At 39.0% G+C, this 20,965-nt stretch overlaps 1 protein-coding gene across 4 annotated transcripts in view; it reads left to right on the top strand.

Annotated features, from left to right (window-relative positions):
• kif13a (kinesin family member 13A) overlaps positions 1-20,965 on the top strand; it is a 332,721-nt gene that overhangs the window by 254,810 nt on the left and 56,946 nt on the right. For all 4 annotated transcript variants that reach the window (XM_060849815.1, XM_060849814.1, XM_060849816.1 and 1 more), the window contains 4 exons: positions 4,750-4,849; positions 5,033-5,159; positions 8,435-8,490; positions 16,973-17,097. In XM_060849815.1, coding sequence (XP_060705798.1) covers positions 4,750-4,849; positions 5,033-5,159; positions 8,435-8,490; positions 16,973-17,097 — 408 coding nt within the window. The remainder of the gene's footprint in view (positions 1-4,749; positions 4,850-5,032; positions 5,160-8,434; positions 8,491-16,972; positions 17,098-20,965) is intronic.

Raw genomic sequence — 20,965 nt, 5'->3', positions numbered from 1 at the left:
GTAGATGTCACATAGCACTGTAAAGTAGTGTATCTCTTAATCATGCTTGAATTAACATTATTACTGTTGTTTGAAGCTATATCAAATCAAATATTTTCTTGATGTGTACAGGCATTAGCATCAGAAAGTTTAACTCATGGTTGGTTCGATGCATATAACATTTTGAGGAGGGTTAATAATAGCAATTAAATATTGGGTTGAACCAACTGTACCAGAGTAATCTTTATCTGAATACATGCAGAAAAATGGAATGATCAGATCTGACTTCCATTTTCCACCTCCATGCCAAATAGAAGTATAGGAAATTTAGGCTGTGCTTTCTTGCCTTAGATTTGGCTGTAAATGGCAGCTTTTCACCTTATCAATTTTAGAAAATTACTTCAAATTTTAACAACATTTTATATTCTTTTTCTCCCAGAGACCAATGCAATCAGGTGTTGGAATTCCATCTTATTCTTCTTTCAGTTGTCTTAGCATGGTGTAAATTATCTATTCATCAAATTGTTAGGGCATCTGCAAACTTCTTATCCTCCAACATTTATTTACCCTTACAACTAAAGTAGAAAGTAAAATCTTCTCTCATCAGATTATTATTCCTTTACAGTGTCGACTATGTGGAACCACTGCCTGCATAAATTAATCTCTAATTCAGTATTTTGGAAAATGGATCTGGCTCTTAAATAAATTAATCTACTGACATGTTCAAAATCTGAACTGATTTTTAGAAAGTTTAATGTATCAAATATACAATCACTTGCTGCATTATTGCTTACTTTAAATAACTGAGAAGAAAATGTTGAATCCTCCTTTTCAATTATGACTTGGTAGATGTTTTTGTAAAAGGATTTTTATTGAAAAATTGATCAGTGTCACTTATATTATTTTCTATAGTCCCACGATTACTAAGATGTAGAAAGTGACGGTTGCCAACGATCAATGACCGCTCAGATTTTTAGTTGTACTGATCCTTGCACGTCACTCTCAGAAATAAGTCATGTAGATATCAGGATTAGAATTTGTTTCTTAAATTAGGCAATGGACTCATTGATGAACATACCTGAACAGCATAGATCACTGTTAATTAATCGCAAATGCATATTCAATCTTTGTATTTAGTTTCTGCCCTATATATAAAATCTGGTATCAGATTTTTTAAACAAACTTTTGTTTTATGCCCAAGAAATGTTGAAATTTGTTGAAATTGACATTAGTTTTTTAAATGTGTTATTTTTGCAATTACTTTTTAGATTAGATTTTAGATTAGATTAGACTTACAGTGTGGAAACAGACCCTTCAGCCCAACAAGTCCACACCGACCCGCAGAAGCGAAACCCACCCATACCCCTTCATTTACCCCTTACCTAACACTACGGGCAATTTAGCATGGCCAATTCACCTGACCCGCACATCTTTGTGACTGTGGGAGGAAACCGGAGCACCCGGAGGAAACCCACGCAGACACGGGAAGAAAATGCAAACTCCACACAGTCAGTCGCCTGAGTCGGGAATTGAACCCGGGTCTCGGCGCTGTGAGGCAGCAGTGCTAACCACTGTGCCACCATGCCGCCCACTATGTAATTAATTATGGCAGAAGAAAGATTATTGGTATTTTTTTCCCGCAAACAGATGTTCAATAAAACGAGAATCTGTAACCAGGGATCCTTGGGCACTGACTAATGGTTAGGAGAGGGACTGCAGGGCTTCTTGCCTCCTTAACAGATCAGAATATTGAACAAATAAAAATGTTTTCCTAACTGTCTGAGACCAATTTTAATGTAGACAAGAGTATAGGCCAAGTTCTGTGGTTAGCAGCAAAGTAAAGGCACTCACCTCTGACCTGGTAGAAAGTTGAGCACCAAGTTCGAGTGATCTGTTTTACTTTGTGGATTTCACCACTCCCAATGTTGGCTTTGCACCAGTTTCAAACTAAAGGAATCTGTAAACTTCACGCAACAATGATGACATCAAATTTGCTTCCAACGTCTGTAGGGTAATTAGTGATTGACATTAAATGCTAGCTTTGTCAGCATTCCGTAAATGAATAAAAATGGCAGGGAAGCAGCTCATGACATTAAATAACTATTGCAGGCAGCAAACCGGAAAGTAATATTGAATTTTGAAAATAAACTTGCAGGGAAGCAAAATAAATACTAAGGTATCCACTTCAGAAGAATAAATATCATTTTGAAAATGTCAGCCTTATTAAACTATGAAATTTTTATTATAACGGAACTTCCTTTGCTTTGCAGTAGTTCAGAATGAGTTTTCTTGGATCTGAAGTAGTTGTTCTTTAAAAGTCTGTTTAGACCTCAATAATAAAGTGTGGGTTTTTAAGAAGAGTTTAAATGATGATAACACTGCAATTAAAGGAGAAGTTCTGGTCTGTGAATGAATGTTTTCTGTAGGTTCTCCAAAAGTACATTGTGAGCAGGAATGGGAAAAGGCTGACACCAGCTGTGGGTTCCTGCATTTAACCAAACAAGCATGGGAGGTCGAGGTTGCTGACAGATTTGTACTTGTAATTTTGGTCATTACAACTTCAAATGTTGTAATATGGAATGTAAGGCTTTGAAAAGTGGCTCAATAACCCACACAGTCAATGTATCCAAAGCTGGGGGCGTAACACTGCAATGTAAATGCAATGGTTAAATTTGGAATTCTGAGGAAGAAATTCGGGCAGTAGCTAAATTTGAATGGAACCCAAAAATATAAACATTGTTGATTTTTTAAAAAATCTTTTTGGAGAAACCTGCCTTGATACCTGACAAGTTGTTGGTCATTAGCATGAGGTATTTTGCAGTTCAGATATGTAGTTCAGATGCCTTTTGTAGCAAGACCAATGAACTAGTGCTTCGACAAAAAATACTCCAGTTTACAAGTTTTAGTTCATAGTTTCCTCTGAACACTATTGATTTTTCATTTCCTTAATTCCTTTTCTCTTCTCTGTCATAATCACAATCCCATAATGAACATTTAACTTGTATCGTAAATCAGAAATTAAATATTAAATTTGCATATAGACACGAAAAATCTGGAACTTTACAGAAATCAAGTCTGAAAACAAGTAGGGCACTCATCTCTGACATTCAGTTACTGTGTTTAGTGTAAAAATGCATTTCCAGCGTGAGCCATTATTTTGAGACTTGCAAACAAAAAGTGAAAGTAAGTGTGGCTGTAAAGCCTTTGATCGTGCTATTTACTAAAATTGTGTTCTGACCGATTGAGAATGTTGCTAGTAGGTAGCTATAGTTAGAGTTGAATTTAGAGTTGTATCATCTCTTTTCGTGTTTAAATGAAGCAATCAGTTGAAAAGCTTATTTTTTTAAAAGTGCAGGTAGTAAAATGATATGCTCCATCTCCATTTCACCCATACTAAAGCAGGGTTCGAAATACTACTTTGAGGGAAAAAATAATTAGTGGAAAAGAATATACTTTTGTAAGCTGCAACACAAAATTTCAATTAAAGATGAAAATTAGTACAATTGGTGGCTCTTCTGCTTTTAACTAAACAAAGAAGAATGTCACCTTTCCAAATAACGACTTATCCGTGCTTGATATGTTCCCATAATGAACATTGAATTTGTATCCGTAAAACATGTTTTCATACTTGTGCATTTTATTAAATTGAATTCATTTGATCACAAAAATGGGCATAGATATAAATTTTACTTCTGTTCATATTTGTAAGACACTGTGATCTCCTGTTTTCTTTCGAACATTGCTTAAAAATGGAAGACACAGTTTCTGTGAATGGTGTTTGTTAAGTATTTCGATTCCTGCAACTACTAACATTTTGAGGAGCTTCCTGTCTGCTTCTTGCCACATTAAATTGAATATTAAACTGTTGTTTTACTTTCAATTCCATGCTTATAGCATGAATGCATGTAACCACTGCATGGGGTATTTGAAAACAAACTTGTCATATGAAAGACCTCATCTGTTTGTTAATCATCATGAAGATTTGCATACCTCAATTGAAACTTTCTGGTGTCAAATGTACAGGTGCGCTAAAGCCCAAACAACAGCAAATATTTTCATGTATGAAGTGCACCTGTACAGTTTTACAATGGTTATGGTTCTATTCGTTTGAAAATTTGACTTGAAAGATTTCTATCAAATTTATATTTGATCTTTTACAGGAGAATTTTCTGTAATCCCTTATTGACAAAAGCATGGCATGATGAGAAGCTGAACCACACAAGATGGGAGTTGCCCCAGTTCAGTACCCAATCTGCAGTGACACTGTTATATTTGGATGAGGGGTTATTGATTTAGAGGGCAAAGGAACAGAAATTGGACAGTTCCACCCAACATTAATTAACCTCTACTAGAAAGTGCATTTTTGAATTATTGAGAAGACATGTTTCGGATGAAGCTCAAAAAATAAAATAATTCTCCCTAAGTGCAGCAAGAGTTAAAACATTTAACACGTGAGGAAACGACCGTAGGTTAATATATAGACATGTATTGACTCCATTCAAATTATGGAAGAGTTACGTGAAAATGTAACACAGGGTACATTATTGAATATTTGTTCAGCTCAGTACAAGGGGGATTCACTTCATCCTCTCTCTCTCTCTCTCTGAAAAGAAATGATTTAACTGGACAGCAAATGGGGAAGTTGCAATTTTCAAGCTTTCTGTAGCTTTTTGTGGAACTGTTCAGGGGCACTCCAAAATGCATTTTCAGAGTGTGAAAACATACACCAGTAAGCAATACCGAAATATCTTTGTCCTTTTAATTGCTCAGGAGGAAGATTTGAATGAAGTACGAGAAAGATGGTCTGATGCATTAATGAAGCGTCGGGAGTACTTAGATGAGCAAATTCAGAAAGTAATCAATAAGCCAGGTGTGTACTTCAGTCAGTGCAAATAATATGAACAACATGTAGATGCCGTGGCTGTTGGAAGCCACAGCAATAATATTTCAAGGCCATGAAACAATGATAAAAATAAGTTGTGAATACTGCAGACTTTGCTGGAACTGCATTTATTTGTGTTTGGCTAATGCCATCTTGTACTCTTCCACGTAGAAAAAACAGAAGATGATATGGAAAGGGAAGCCAGGCTCGTGGAGCAGTGGGTGGGCCTCACTGAGGAGAGAAATGCTGTGCTTGTTCCTGCTCCAGGCAGTGGGATTCCAGGAGCCCCTGCAGACTGGTTAGTAAAATTCCTGCCACAAAACTTGTGTGACATCTTTGCTTTAAAGTTGTTGAGTGTTTGAGATGGAATGTTCCCTTTGCACCCTTTTTCTGTCAGACTGAGAATTGCTTAGCTGCTGAAAGCATCTGCATGTTAAAATGTTTCAACTTCTACCAAACTTTTGTGTCTCTTCCCTGCATGCACTTTTCCCATTAAAGTATTGACTCTATCCACTATTCGTTCTGAGTGAGCTGCTCCTTAAGTGATCTATAACACTGGTACTTAGCCACTGGCTGTTTTGAGTATACAATGTACAAGGATGTCCTGCATCATGTGCTTCATAATTTAAAACTCTTTCTTAGCTTTTGGTGTGGAGGAGAACCTTGCTGTCTCTGAAGTCCTCTCCCAGTGACTTGGCTGAGACACGAAATCCAGCATGTGGGTAATTAATGCAAGCCCATATTTTGCCACTTCTAAGAAAAAAATATTCAATGGCCTATTCTCTCATCTAATTATTGACATTAGTGGTGTAGTGATGGGACAGTGTGAACTTCTGTTCGGAATTCTCCCATAATGACTGGATTAGTAAACGAATCAGGTACGTGAAAACTGGTCATAAGGTCACTTCTTAAAGAAAAATGCAAGAGCAGACCATGCAACCCCTTAAACTCACTCTGGTGTTCAATAAGATTGAGGCTGATCCGATTGTGGCATTAATTCCACTTCATTGCCTGCCTCGAATAATTCTTGACTCTGTTGTTAATCAAACACTGTTTGCATCTCAGCCTTGAATAGCTTCTATACCAAGCTTTCACTGTTTTCTGGTGAACAGAATTCTCAGCTCTAGGGGCCCTCTGAGAGAAAAAAAATTGTTCTTTATCTCTATCGCGTATAGGAGATGTCTAATTTTTGAACTATGTGTAAATCTTTGAGTCTCTTCCACAAAACATCCTCCAAATACACATAATGTCAAGATTCTGTTTCCTGAGATCTCTTCAACTCTAATAAGTGAAGGCCAAACCTGTTCAATTTTCCTATAAACCAAATCCTTGAGTCAATCGTCTCTGAACTACTTTGAATCCAGTTATGTTTAAATCAGAACTGTTCATGGTACCCCAAATGTGGTCTCTGAGGGTCTATACAGTTGGTAGCAATACTTCTCTACTTTTATACACACTCCATGTACAATAAAGGTTAACATTCATTTTGCCTTTCTAGTCACTTGTCTTTCTGCACATTAGCTTTTTGCCATTCATGTGCAAGAATACTCCAGACCCCATGTACCACAGCTTTCTAAAGTCTCTCTCCATTAAAATAACCACTTTTATTCTTGAAAATGAGTTAGAAGTCTCAATTTCCTACTTCATACTCTGCTCTTTTGCCCACTGTCTCAATCTATCTATATCTCTTTATGGACTCCTCGTATCGTCTTCAGAACTTGGATTTCCTACCTACATTCATCATCAAATTTAGCTACTATACGCTTGGCCCCTTCATCCAAGTCAGTAATAACATTTGCAAATAACTGAACCCTCGGCTGTCACTTGTCATTTTGAATCCAACCCTTTAATAGTTCATTCCAGTTTGCTTTGCTGAAAATGATTCTTTATGCTAATTTCTCACCTCCCAGCACCATAAGCACTTCCCTTTTGAAAGTAACCACTTTTATGTGGTACCTAATTGAATGCTTTTGGAAAGCCAAAGGCATTTAATAAGGTACCACATAAAAGTGGTTATTTTCACAAGGGAACTGTTTATGGTCCTGGGAAGTGAGAAATTAGCATAGGTACAGAATTGGCCACTAACAAGAAAAATGCATCATGAGCATTCTTGTTATTTCCTCAAAGAACTCCTAAGTGTGTTCTGTTTTTTCCCACAAACCATGCACTTCCCTGACTGCATTATGATTTTGTAAATATAAATTTTCTTTTATTTAAGCTTGAGACACCAATCTAAGACCCAGGTTTAGTCTCCTTGGTGATGGATTCAAGCATTTATCCAATTTCACATGTGAGGCTAACTGGCTGTTTGTGTTTCCGCCATTCTTGATTAGTAGGTTTGAATGGTGGGTTTCAAATCGGTTGGATCCTTTCTCGACACTGAGGGATTTTGGAAGATTACCACCAACATCTTTGCAACCACTTCCTTGTAAGCCCATATGATGCAAGGATCAGTTGGGGGACACTTGTCATCTTTAATTTCCCCAGTACTTTTTCCCTATTGATCAGGGGTGTTTTTGGGATGCCTTCTGCTGCTTCTACATGAGACAATACAAAATACCTTCCCAATGTATTTCCACCACTTCCTTTTTGCCCTCATCATTTACTCCCTATGGAACCAATGCTGACTTAGCTACTCTTTTTTTTATCTTAATATCCCTATAGAAATACACAATCTGTTTTATATTTGTAGATAGGTCTCTTTCATAGCCTAATTTATCATGTCTTATTTTCTGAATCATTTTCTGCTGGTTTCTGAAATTTCTTAATTTTCTGACTACCTGCTAATCTGTGCAGCATTGGCTTAATTTTTTCAATTTCTCACTTTAGTTAACTTCCTTATTTAACCACATAATGCATCCTTCTCGTAGTCTTTCTCTTTCAAAGGAATATTTGTTTGAGTCACCATCATCTCCTGAAATGTCTGACAATATTTCACAAGTGTTTACAGTACGGGAAGAGAACATTCAGCACACAGTGCCTGTGTGGGTTCTACCCAACCCATTTAACCTATTTTAGCCAATTCTGTCTTCACACCTTTGCATCATCCTTTATTTAAGCATAAGACGCCAGTCAGAGATCCATGCTTTGGACCCTCAAGCTGAATGTGAATTCATCGTATTACGATTACTGTTGGGAAGTGACTCATTTTCTGATTGTACCAGTGAAATGAAGAGCACTTTTCAAGGTGATTATGCATCTGTTACCTGTTTAGGAATAATGCCCAATGAGGACCCAGTGAGACAACAGACAGTAATCTGTTTGAACTGTCTATTTTTCTTTACTTCAACCTAATCCCACAAGGATGTGGTATGGAACACTTTTCAACAATTATGTGGTTTATATTTTGAAAAGACAACTTATTTTTAGGACACCTAGATTATTGAAATTTATTTTAGAAATTGTTTTTTTCTTAATGTAAGTATTTGAATACAGTAATTCATTGACCAAGTTTAATAATTTTAATCTTGAAGTTTTTCTTTTTGAACTTTTCCTTTAACTTTTATTTCAGATAAAATGGTTGGATCTTTACCTGTATATATTCTTTTGGGTCTAAATATGTGTTTGTTTCAGGGTATCACCACCAGGAATGGAAACTCATATCCCTGTACTCTTCCTCGACTTAAATGGTGAGTTAATGTAAATCATTCATAAATGTCGAAGATTGAATATAAAACTATTGAAAATGGATTTTAAAAAAAAGGTTGAGTATGGCAAAGATGGATTATCTTGCTATGAGGAGTACTGAGTTCCATTTTGGGTACACCCATCAAGCAGAGTGGTGTATGGGGGTGCTGAATAGGTATCCAGCATTTTTCCACAAATGGTAGAGAAGGTACATGTCACTGGCCACTCCTGCCAGCTTCTCCAAGTCATAGAAACATCGAAAATAGGAACCGAAGTAGGCCATTTGCTCCTTCAAGCCTGTTCTGTGATTCAGTATGATCATGCTGATCATCCAACTTAGTACTCTGTTCCTGATTTCTTCTCATCTCAATCCTAAATGGCCTAATCTCTTTCCTTAGACTGTGGCCCTGGACTTGGACTCCCTGTTTATCGAGAACATCCTTCCTTCATTTACTTACCTAGTCCTGTTGGGATTTTTTCAGTTTCTGTGAGAACCCTCTTAATTCTTCTGAACTCTGATGCATATAGTCCTGAATGATCCACTCTGACTTCATTTTGTTTATATGGAATTCCAGTAGTGTGGAAACAGGCCATTTGGCCCAACAAGTTCATACTGACCCCCCAAAGAGCATCCCAAGCAGAACCAATACCCTATACTTTGCCTGTAATCCTGCATTTCCTATGGCTAATGCACCTCCCCAGTATATCCTTGAACATTACGGGCAATTTAACATGGGCAATCCATCTAACTCGCATATCTTTGAACTGTGGGAGGAAACCAAAGCACCTGGCGGAAACCCATGCAGACACAGGAGAACATGCAGACACAGGAGAACATGCAAACTCCACATGAACAGTTGCCTGAGGGTAGATTCAAACCTGGGTCCAAGCACTGTGAGGCAGCAAAGTTAACCACTGAATTACTGTGTCATATGTCAATCTTGCCATCCCAGGAATCAATCTAATAAGCATTTGTTGCATTTCCTCCAAAACCAGAACATCCTTGCTCAGAAAAGGAGACCAAGACTGCACATGCTACTCCAGGTGTGCTCTCATCAGGCCCTGTATAATTGCAGTAAGACATCCCTGCTCGCTATGAAGGCCACCATACCATTTGCCGCCTTCACCACCTGATGCACCGACATGCTTACTTTCAGTAACTGGTGTCCCAAGGGCACATAGATCTTGTTGCACCTCACCCTTTCCCAATCTATGACCATTCAGATAATTACTTGCCTTTTTTTTGCTACCAGTTACCTTCATCCAAATTATGCTTCATCTGCTGAGCATTTTCCAGGTAGTATGGGTGGAAGCTGAGGACCAGATTGCCTGGTTGTGCTGCCACCCATAACAATAGGCAAGTGAAGAGAAAGTATCAGTTGTTCATTTACTGTGATGTGATCACTTTGGTGGAATGTCCATGATGAGGGACAATTTAAACTTATGATCTAGAGGAAGGACTTGAAAGCTGGGTAAGCAAGTTTGCGGATGACACAAAAGTCGGTGGAGTTGTGGATAGTGAGGAAGGAAGTGGTAGGTTACAGCGGGATATAGATAAGTTGCAGAGCTGGGCGGAAATGTGGCAAATGGAATTCAATGTAGCTAAGTGCGAAGTCGTTCACTTTGGTAGGAATAACAAGATGATGGATTACTGGGCTAATGGTAGGCTACTTGGTAGTGTGGATGAGCAGAGGGATCTTGGTGTCCATGTACACAGATCTCTGAAAGTTGCCACCCAGGTAAATAGTGCTGTGAGGAAGGCATATGGTGTACTGGGCATTATTGGCAGAGGAATTGAGTTCCGGAGTCCTGAGGTCATGTTGCAGTTGTATAAGACTCTGGTGAGGCCTCATCTGGAGTATTGTGTGCAGTTTTGGTCGCCATACTATAGGAAGGATGTGGAAGCTTTAGAACGAGTGCAGAGGAGGTTTACCAGGATGTTGCCTGGAATGGTAGGAAAATCTTATGAGGAAAGGCTGAGGCACTTGGGGCTGTTCTCATTGGAGAAGAGAAGGTTTAGGGGAGATCTGATAGAAGTGTATAAGATGATTAGGGGTTTAGATAGGGTAGATACTAAGAACCTTTTACCGCTAATGGAGTCAGGTGTTACTAGGGGACATAGCTTTAAATTAAGGGGTGGTAGGTATAGGACAGATGTTAGGGGTAGATTCTTCACACAGCGGGTTGTGAGATCATGGAATGCCCTGCCCGTATCAGTGGTGAACTCTCCTTCTTTATGGTCATTTAAGCGGGCATTGGATAGGCATTTGGAAGTTATTAGGCTAGTATAGGTTAGGTAGGATTCGGTCAGCGCAACATCGAGGGCTGAAGGGCCTGTACTGCGCTGTATCCTTCTATGTTCTATGTTCTATAAAGGGCATAATTGTAAAGGGGTCGCAGGAGCAGTGGAACCTGAGTGTAAATGTCATTGAAGATAGTAGGACAGTTCAAAAGAATAAGTAGTAAAGCATACAGTACGACTTGACCATATCGATTCAAAGTGGTTTTCTCATGGAAGGCAGAGGGTAGTGGTGGAAGGGTGTTTTTCTGGCTGGAGGTCCGTAACTAGTTGTGTTCTGCAGGGACCTCTATGAGAACTTCTACTGTTTGTGATATATACAAATGACTTGGATGAAAATGTAAATGTGTGTGTTAATAAGCTTGTAAATAATAAAAAGATAGGTGGAATTGTGGGTAGTGTAGAAGGCTGACAAAATGTACAGCAGGATATAGATTGGTTTGGAAAAGGCGAAATGGCAGATGGAGCTTAATCCAGGAAAGTGTGACGTGCTGCACTTTGGGCAATCAAATGTGAAGGAAAAATATACAAAATAATGTCAGGACTCTGAACAGCATTGATTAACACACGGATCGTGGGGTTCAAGTCCATTGTTCCCAGAAAATTACCAGTAGATAGTACGGAAAAGAAGGCATATGACAATCTTGCCTTTATTGGTCAGGGAATTGAGTACAAGAGTCAGGATGTCATGTTGCAGCTTTATAAGACTTTGGTTAGACCACACTTAGAGTCTTGCATTCAATTCTGGTTGCCACATTACAGGAAACGTGGAGGCTTTAGAAAGGGTGCAGAAGAGGTTTACCAGGATATTGTCTGGATTAGAAGGTACGAGCTATAAGGAGAGGCTAGTAAAACTTGGGTTGGTTTCTCCAGAATGGCGGAGGCTGCATGGAGACTTAATAGGTCCATAAAATTATGACATGCATAGGTAGGATTTACGGCCAGAATTTTTTTCCCCCAAGAGTTGAAACGTCAAACACTAGGGGGCATGTATTTAAGGTGAGAAGGTAAAAGTTCAAAGGAGATTTGAGGGACAAGTTTTTATAAACACAGAATGCTATGAGTCTGGAACGCACTGCCAGGGTGGCGGTGGAGACAGATACGTTAATGACAAAAAGAGAGTTTTAGGTAAGCACATAAATATGTAAGGAATGGGAGGATATGGGCAGGCAGACGGGATTAGTTCAATATGGTGTCATGTTTGGTGCAACATAATGGGCCAACATTCCTGTGCTGTATGGTCTATGTTCTATTCTTGGTCTTATTAATAATAGCATAAACTACAAAGGGCAGAATGATCCTTTTGAACTTGTATTGGACATTAATTTGGCTTCAACTGGATTATTGCAACCAGTTCTAGCTTCAGCACATTATGAAACAGATGAAGACCTTGGAGGGTGTGTAGAAATAAATCACAAGAATGGTTCCAAGATGAGGACCTTCATTTGTGGAAATAGGTTGGAGAAATTGAGATTCTTGTTTTTCCTAGGAGAAAAGAGTGAGTAGATAGTTACCAGTCATTTAAATCCTAAAAGGTTCTGAACAATTTAGAGTGGAGAAATGATAGGGGCAGCACGGTGGCTTAGTGGTTTGCACTGCTGGTTCACAACACTAGGGACCCGAGTTCAATTCCTGTCTTGGTTGACTGTGTGGAGTTTGCACATTCTCCCCGTGTCTGCGTGGGTTTCCTCCGGGTGCTCTGGTTTCTTCCCACAATCCAAAGATGTGTAGGTCAGGTGAATTGGCCATGCTAAATTGCCCATAATGTTAGGTGCATAAGTTAGGGGTAAATATAGTGTAGGGGAATGGGTTACTCTTTGGAGGGTTGGTGTGAACTTGTTGGGCCAAATGGCCTGTTTCCATACTGTAGGGAATCTAATCTAATCATGAAAGGATCCTAAATAAGAGGATACGGGTTTAAAGTAATTGGCAAAGAAAAAGAAGTGATATGAGAGTGGTTAAGATCTGGAATACACTGACTAATAATGTGCAGGAGGCATTTTGAAGCATTCTAAAGGACATTAGACTGTTATCTGAAAAGCAAGAATGATCAGACTTGTAGGGAGAAAATGGGAGAATGAGCAAATCACTTATGGCAATTCAGAGAGCCTGTGTAGACATGTAGGGGGCAGCATGGTGGTTCAGTGATTCGCACTGCTGCCTCAGCACGAGGGACCCAGATTCGATTCCAGCTTTGGGTGACTGTCTGTGTGGAGTTTGCACATTCTCCCCGTGTCTGCGTGGGTTTCCTCCGCGTGCTCCGGTTTCCTCCCACAGTCCAAAGATGTGCAGGTCAGATGAATTGGCCATGCTAAATTGCCCATAGTGTTAGGCGCATTAGTCAGAGGAAAATGGGTCTGGGTGGGGTTACTCTTCGGAGAGTCAGCGTGGACTTTTTGGGCCGAAGGGCCTGTTTCCACACTGTAGGGAATCTAATAATAGATGGAATAGGCTCCTTCTGTATTCTAATAATTCTGTGATTCATCTTGCAAACAAAACTACATTAAGAAAATCTAATTCTTGATTTTGCATTGATTGTAATGTGCAGATTATTTCTTGTGAAAAGAACACATTAAATCTCGGTGTGTGTTAGGTTTCTCTTTTTAGCCTGGACATAGTTCTTCATTACAAATCGGTTGTTTGCCTGTTTTCTGTCATCCTCACCCAAGCAGAAGACTTGCTATTTTTTAACCTTAATAAGGTTATTGGATCTTTGGAATCTCTTCTAGGGTAGAAGTCACCTGTATAAGGAGGACAATTGCACCACTGATAAGGAGATTTGCTGGAGCTGCTCAAGAGGATTTAAATTGGGGGAACCCAGGGAGACAGTGAGAAAGTAGTAAGTGGGAAATTGAGAAGCAAACTTGTAAGGAGATCTAAATGTACAGGACATTGGTTCGGCCACTCTTGGGATACTGTGTTCAGTTTTGGTCTCACTGCTGTAGGAAAGATGTTGTGAAACTTGGAAGGGTCCAGAAAAGATTTACAAGGATGTTGCCAGGGTTCGAGGGTTTGAGGTATAGGGAGAGGTTGAATTGGCTGGGGCTGTTTTCACTGGAGCGTTGGAGGCTGAGGTGTGACCTTCTTGACATTTTTAAAATCGTGGGGGGCAGACATAGGGTGAATAGCTAAGATCTTTTCCCCAGGATGGGGGAGTCCAGAACAAGAGGGCATAGGTTTCGGGTGAGAGGGGAAAATTGTAATGGGACCTAAGGGGCAACTTTTTCATGCAGAGGATAGCATGTGTATGGAATGAGTTACCAGAGGAAGTGGTAGAGGCTCTTGCAATTACATTTAATAGGATCTGGATGGGTAGATGATTAGGATGGGTTCATAGGGATATGGACCAAATTCTGACAAATGCGACTAGATTAGGTTAGGATGTGTAGTTGGCATTGTTTCCATGCTGTACAGTTCTATGACTCTGAGGTAAATGGTCCAAAGTATGTCACAAGAGCTTTACCATTTAAAAAAAAAATTGGCACAAATTAACAAAATTCAGAGTACAACGGGATCTTGATCAGATGGGCCATGGACTGCGGAATGGCAGATGGAGTTAAATTTGGATAAATTTGAGGTGCTGCATTTTGGAAAGGCAAATCAGAGCAGGACTTATACACTTATGGTCAGGTCCTGGGGAGTGTTGCTGAACGAAGAGACCTTGGGGTGCAGGTTCATAGCTTTTTGAAAGTGGAGTCACAGGTAGTTCGGATAGCGAAGGCAGCATTTGGTATGCTTTCCTTCATTGGTCAGAGTATTGACTATAGGAGTTGGGAGGTCATGTTGCGGCTGTACACGACATTGGTTCGGTCACATTTGTAACATTTTGTGTAATTCTAGTCTCCCTGCTATTGGAAGAATATTGTGAAACTTGAAAGGGTTCAGAAAAGATTTACAGGAATGTTTCCAGGGTTAGACGATTTGAGCTACAGCGAGAGGCTGAATAGGTTGGGACTGTTTCTCCTGGAGCCTCAGAGGCTGAGGGGTGACCTTATAGAGGTTTATATCATCATGAGAGGCATGGATAGGATAAATTGACAAGGTCTTTTTCCTGAGATGGGAGAGTCCAGAACTAGAGGGCATAGGTTTAGGCTGAGAGGGGAAAAATTTTAAAGGGATCTCCGTGACATTGAGCTGGAATGAGCAGCCAGAGGAAGTGTTAGAGATTGGTACAATTGCAGCATTTAAAAGGCATCTGGATGGGTTTATGACTAGGAAGGGTTTTGAGGGATATGTGCTGAGCGCTGGCAAATGGGACTGGATTAGGTTAGCATATCTGTTCGGCATGGACAAGTTGGACTGAAGGGTCTATTTCCGTACATCTCTATGACTGAGTGGTCAGGACCTATAACCTAAAGATGCAGTCCATTTTAAGGTGAACCTTAAAGAAGAATTAGTACAAGGACAGCTCGAAGCTAAGTTGCCAGTGGAAGGGCAGTTAAAATTCACATTGTGTATTTCCAGAAGAACACAGTCAGCTTGAAGCTTGTAAACCTGAAGAGTATTATAGGGATGGGAGGGGGATAGTCTCAGAAGGGATTTGGAAAATGAGGAATTTAATATTGAGGTGATGTTGAAGAGGGCAGTTAGCAAACACAGACATGATGGGTGACTGAGACTAAGTGCAACTTGAGCTACAGGAAGCAGTGTGTCCAGATTCAGAACATTGGGGGCAGATGCTTGGTTCTGGTTCTTAAGTTTATAGAAAAGTGGATTGTCAGGCAAGAGGAAGTTGTGGTTTCTGTGAGGAAATAGTTCTTTCATATTGCACATTGAGTTACAGTTCCTAGAGGATAAACTTACATTATGTTGTTAATTCTGTTGATTTCTGCATGATCCAGAATAGTGATTGTGTATGTAGCTGTGGTAGAACTGAAAGATTCTCTTCCCTTGCATTGGTAATGAAATGTTCCACAAATGTCACAACAGTTTACATTGTTCATATTAAAAGTATCCAGCTTCAGTGTTTTGATTCTGGAATAGCTCTTATAGGCTTGTATTCTCAACCTTTTAGATTCACTTTTCTTTATAATTCACTTCCTCTTCAGTCTATCAAAGACTATTTTTAAATTGTTTGTATAATGTGGAAGTACAACTTATCATTCTGTGACAGTGGATTCTTATACAATACTTAGAATAACTGAGGTAATTGAATAATTGTAAAATTTAAGCTGTAACAAATGTAATATAAATTAAATGAACGTTTGATTTAAATACCGCCCTAAAATATTCCTGTTAAGGTACTTTAAAGTTATGTGTCATTGAATTTCTTATTAAGAAAGAGGGAGTTGCACCACAGGTAAAGACAATTCAACCATATCCAATCTGAAATCCAGTGTATAAGATTTTGAGTTTTGCTCATCAGTTTCTCATGTACTCTGCTCAGAGAATGTGGTTTCTGAGATGACTTGTGTAAATATCATTAAACTTCCTTCACAGAAGGGAATCTCCATATAAGAATTAAAATGTCAGATTGTAAATTTTGAATTTTTGGGCATCTGAACCATTGAAATAATATTTTGTTAGTCTTCTGTCCAGCTGTTTTGCCCTAGTGAAATGAGACAAGTCGATGAACTTTAGTCAATCAAATCCATTACTTTGGTAAAGCCATTGAGGAGAAAAGTGTTTTCCTCACTTCTGACCTAGAATTCACACCCCAAAAGTAACAATGAATAATCATCATTGATCTGTGATGCTTTTCTCCTTTATTGGGAAACATTCCTGCAGAAACCTGTCAATGTCATTTTCTCGTGTTGTAACAAAACAAAAGTGGAAATGCTGATGCCATTTGACAAATATTTGATTTGAATGCCTTAGTCTTTGATACCTTATGAGAGAGTATTTAATACCACATTGGCCATTTGAAATGAGTTATTTGGGTAATGCCCATGAGGTATTAGGAAAGTTCTAAGTGGCAGTCAAATAATTTGATAAGTATTGCTCATGAAACTTGTTGCTTCAAAATAAAGTTTGTAAATGTCTGAATTATTGTTCAATTATGTTCGTAAGTAGTGATGCTGATCAAATGTTTATTCTACAACTTTAGCTCTCTTGCAGGGAATAAAACTAATGAGCACTATTACATCGTTTAACTTGATTGCAAGAAATTTAAAAACAAGTTTAAAGTAGAGAATTTTGCATCTTTGACAGAGATCTTTTGCTTTCGTTTTTTATTATTCCTTTAGCTGATGATCTCCGTGCAAATGAACAACTCACTGGTCCACATGCACCTGGTGTGAACTCCATCTTACCAAAGGAACACGGCAGTCAGTTCTTCTATTTGCCCATCATCAAGCACAGTGAACAGGAGGTACTACAGCCTGTCAATTTAATTTGCATTTCATGCCAGTTCCAAATGCCAGCATCTCCCCTCCCCACCACCCTGACATTTATTAATTATTTATAATTGATGTTGATTAAGCACAATGAAGTTTATTATTGCCATTCCTCTCTGTGTCAACCACTATTATTGTTAAATAGTCAAAGCCATTCAATCATATTATTACCACTTTGTTCATACCACATTAACATTCACTTAGTCAAAATTTAAATGATTAAATTGCATTAGTTTTGCATTGCCAGCTAATAAAATAATGAATGACCAATTTTTATTATTCATTCATGGGAAATGAGTGTCATTGGCTAGATCAGTATTTATTACTCCACCTTAATTTCCCCTAAGACGATAGTGACGATCAGCCTCTTGAAGCACAGCAGTCTATCTATTCTACTGAGGTCGGAAATCTTTTGGCAATTATCATTATCATGTATAACCTTTTAGATCTCGTCTGATTAAAAATTGTCTCAATTCTTTTAAAGGCTGTGAAAAATACATTTGTGTAAAATGTCATTGCTAGATACATTTCTCATATCTATTAGTCAAATGGAGTATCTCTCCTGTTGTGAATCGAGTTGAATTTATTGTCACATGTGCCATGGCACAGTGAAAAACTTTGTCTTGCAAGCAATATAGGCAGATCACATAGTTAAATAGTATAGATAAGTAAATAGTAGATAAACAGCAAAAATAAACACAGGTACAGGCGAATGCTATGAGTTTGAGTCCATTCAGCATTCTAACAATAGTAGGTTAGAAACTGTTTCGAAACAGGCTGGTGCATGTGTTCAGAATTCAGTACCTTCTCCTCGATGGTAGAGGTTGTAGAAAAGCATTGCCAGGGTGGAATGGATCTTTTGAGAATGCTGGCTGCCTTTCCTTGACAGCGGGCCTGGTAGGTGGATTCTATAGATGGGAGGTTGGCCTTTGTGATTGTTCAGCCGAGTACATCACTCTGTGTTACCATCTCTGATCTTGAATGGTACAGTTGCAATACCAGGTAGTGATATATCCAGAAACAATGCTCTTGGTGGAACACCTATAAAAGTTGGTAAAGGTATTTGCCGTCATGTCAGATTTTCTCAGCTGCCTGAGGAAGAAGAGATGTTGTTGGACCTTTGTAACCAGTGCATCCAAATGAAGAGGCCAAGAAAGCTTGTTGATTACCACTGTCAGGAGCTTGACACTCTCCACTCGTTCCACCTCTGTGCTGTTAATGTGTAGTGGGGCATGAGTAACATCCCACTGAAGCTCAATAGTGAGTTCCTTGATTTTGCCAGCATTGAGAGCTAGGTTGTTCTCAGTGCACCATTTTTCCAGGTCTTCCACTACCAGCTGTAGTCTGTTTCATTGCCATCAGAGACTCGGCCTACTATGCTGGTGTCACCAAAGAACATGTAAATATGATGAAAAATAAGACTTTCATTGTTACTTTAATTAAAGATGAATGTAAAATTCGTAAAGCCAAAGTACAAAGGGATCTGGGAGTGCTAGTCGAGGATTCTCTTAAGGTAAACATGCAGGTTGAGTCCGTGATTAAGAAAGCGAATGCAATGTTGTCACTTATCTCAAGAGGATTGGAATATAAAAGCAACGTTGTGCTACTGAGACTTTATAAAGCTCTGGTTAGGCCCCATTTGGAGTACTGTGTCCAGTTTTGGTCCCCACACCTCAGGAAGGACGTACTGTCACTGGAACGTGTCCAGCAGAGATTCACACGGATGGTCCCTGGAATGGTTGGTCTAACATATGAGGAATGGCTGAGGATCCTGGGATTGTATTCATTGGCGTTTAGAAGATTAAGGGGAGACTTAATAGAAACTTACAAGATAATACAGAGATTGATAGATTCTTGATGTCTCGAGGAATTAAGGGGTACGGAGAGAATGCGGGTAAGTGGAGTTGAAATGCCCATCAGCCATGATTGAATGGCGGAGTGGACTCGATGGGCCGAATGGCCTTACTTCCACTCCTATGTCTTATGGTCTTAAACATTCATATACATGTAATGGAACTCCTAAATCCAAGTAGAGAGGTGACAGTCGAGTGACATGTTTGGGATTAAGTGTTTAGTCATCAGCATTTGCTGATGCAGTCTATGGGATGCAATCTCTTGAATATAAAATCTGATGGACTGATGCAGCTGTAGAACATTACACTCCATTAATGTTTTTAGTTTTGCCTACAAAAGTATCCTGTGAATTTAATATACATAGCTCTAAGGAGCACGTATGTATCATATGCAAACCCAACTGATGACCTTAAATTAGTTTCCATTGTAATTCTTAGCACAGTGCAGGTTATTAATAAATTATTTCTAATCATAGAATAAGATCTTCTGGACATACTGTTCTGATGCTTGAAAGCATGGGCTAACTGACACTATTGGCAAGCTGCCCACTGCAAATGTTCAGTGAGATATGTGATATGTTTTTCAGTGCTGGCATAATGCCAGATATGTAGGCCACGTGTCTAAATGATTGGTGGACCGAATCAAACAACCTGCCCCATTAAATGTTACGTCCTTTCAGCAATATAATTTCTGTACTACCACACACTGTGTTCTTAAAATTTACAAGCACCAGCCCGAAATGTCGAATTTCCTGTTTCTTCGATGCTGCCCGACCTGCTGCGCTTTAACCAGCAACACATTTTCAGCCCCTCTCTCTTGACCAAAGGTTTGAAAACAAATGGATAGAAGCTGATGAAGACCTAGAGTCCATCAGGTTTCTTATCAATGCAATTAAATTTCTGATAAAGCTTTTCATCTGTCTAAAGCTATGTTCAGAATGCAATCAAACTGATCTAAGTGTTTGGAAAGTGACCTCAATTCAGCTTTTCAGGATTTATAATGTAGAAATACTGATAGAAATATTGTCAGGATCCCAAGAACTTCTGTTGAGTGATGGAGAGAGACTTGCAGCTCCTAATGTTTCTTCCTTACCACCTATGTCTGTGAAAGAGTTGCTAGGCAACCATCAGTGCCTACTTCTTCTCTTCCGACTCAGGTTTGCAGCAATCAAAGGCAATAAACTCCATCTCTTGACTCCAAAATGATTTGACTTTCTGTAAGCAGCAAGTCAACCACAGCACGCGATAAATCCTGAAAGTGTCCAAACAAATCCATGTCTTCCAGTTTTTCACATTGTCGTTAAATTTAAGTAGGTATTCTCTAGGATATTCCAGCGTGCAAGCTTACTTTCCAGGGGATGTTCTTTGTAAACTGAGGCCCAATTTATTTCACTGCTAACTAAAGACATTTTAACAAAGCTTTACATCATGCACTCATTAGGACAATTTGCAAGAATACTAACAAAGGGGGAAAACCAGCATAAAACCAATATGAGAAGAGAGTGCTAATTGGTTGATAAGTACACTCTGTTGAAGGCATTGCCATGGGAGAATGCAGCAGTTAATAATGATTGACTGACTGTTATCTGCCAGGCTTTGTTTAGATTTCAAAACAGGCACATTGATTCTGATTGGTCAGGCTGTCGCCCTGAGAAATTAATGAATGAATGGCTATCACTCTTTTGTAGAGTTGGAATAGAGTTTACTTATGTTACCCTACTATTTAAAAAAGGAGGCAGAGAGAAAAAGCAGGGTATTATAGGCTAGTCCGCCTAACATTGGTATGAGAGAAAAATGCTAGTATCCATTATAAAAGATTTAACAGCAGAGCATTTAGAAAACAGCAACAGAATTGGACAGAATCAGCAAGGATTTACATAAGGGCAATGAAGCTTGACAAACCTACTGAAATTTCAAGGATGCAACTAGTAGTGTTGACAATGGGGAAGCCAGGTGATGTGGTTTATTTGGAGGTTCAGAAGGCTTTTGA

This window comes from Hemiscyllium ocellatum, chromosome 34, assembly GCF_020745735.1.
Source record: "Hemiscyllium ocellatum isolate sHemOce1 chromosome 34, sHemOce1.pat.X.cur, whole genome shotgun sequence".
NCBI lineage: Eukaryota > Metazoa > Chordata > Chondrichthyes > Orectolobiformes > Hemiscylliidae > Hemiscyllium > Hemiscyllium ocellatum.
The sequence above is the reverse complement of the archived record's forward strand: the minus strand, read 5'-3'. Positions and strand labels throughout refer to the sequence as shown.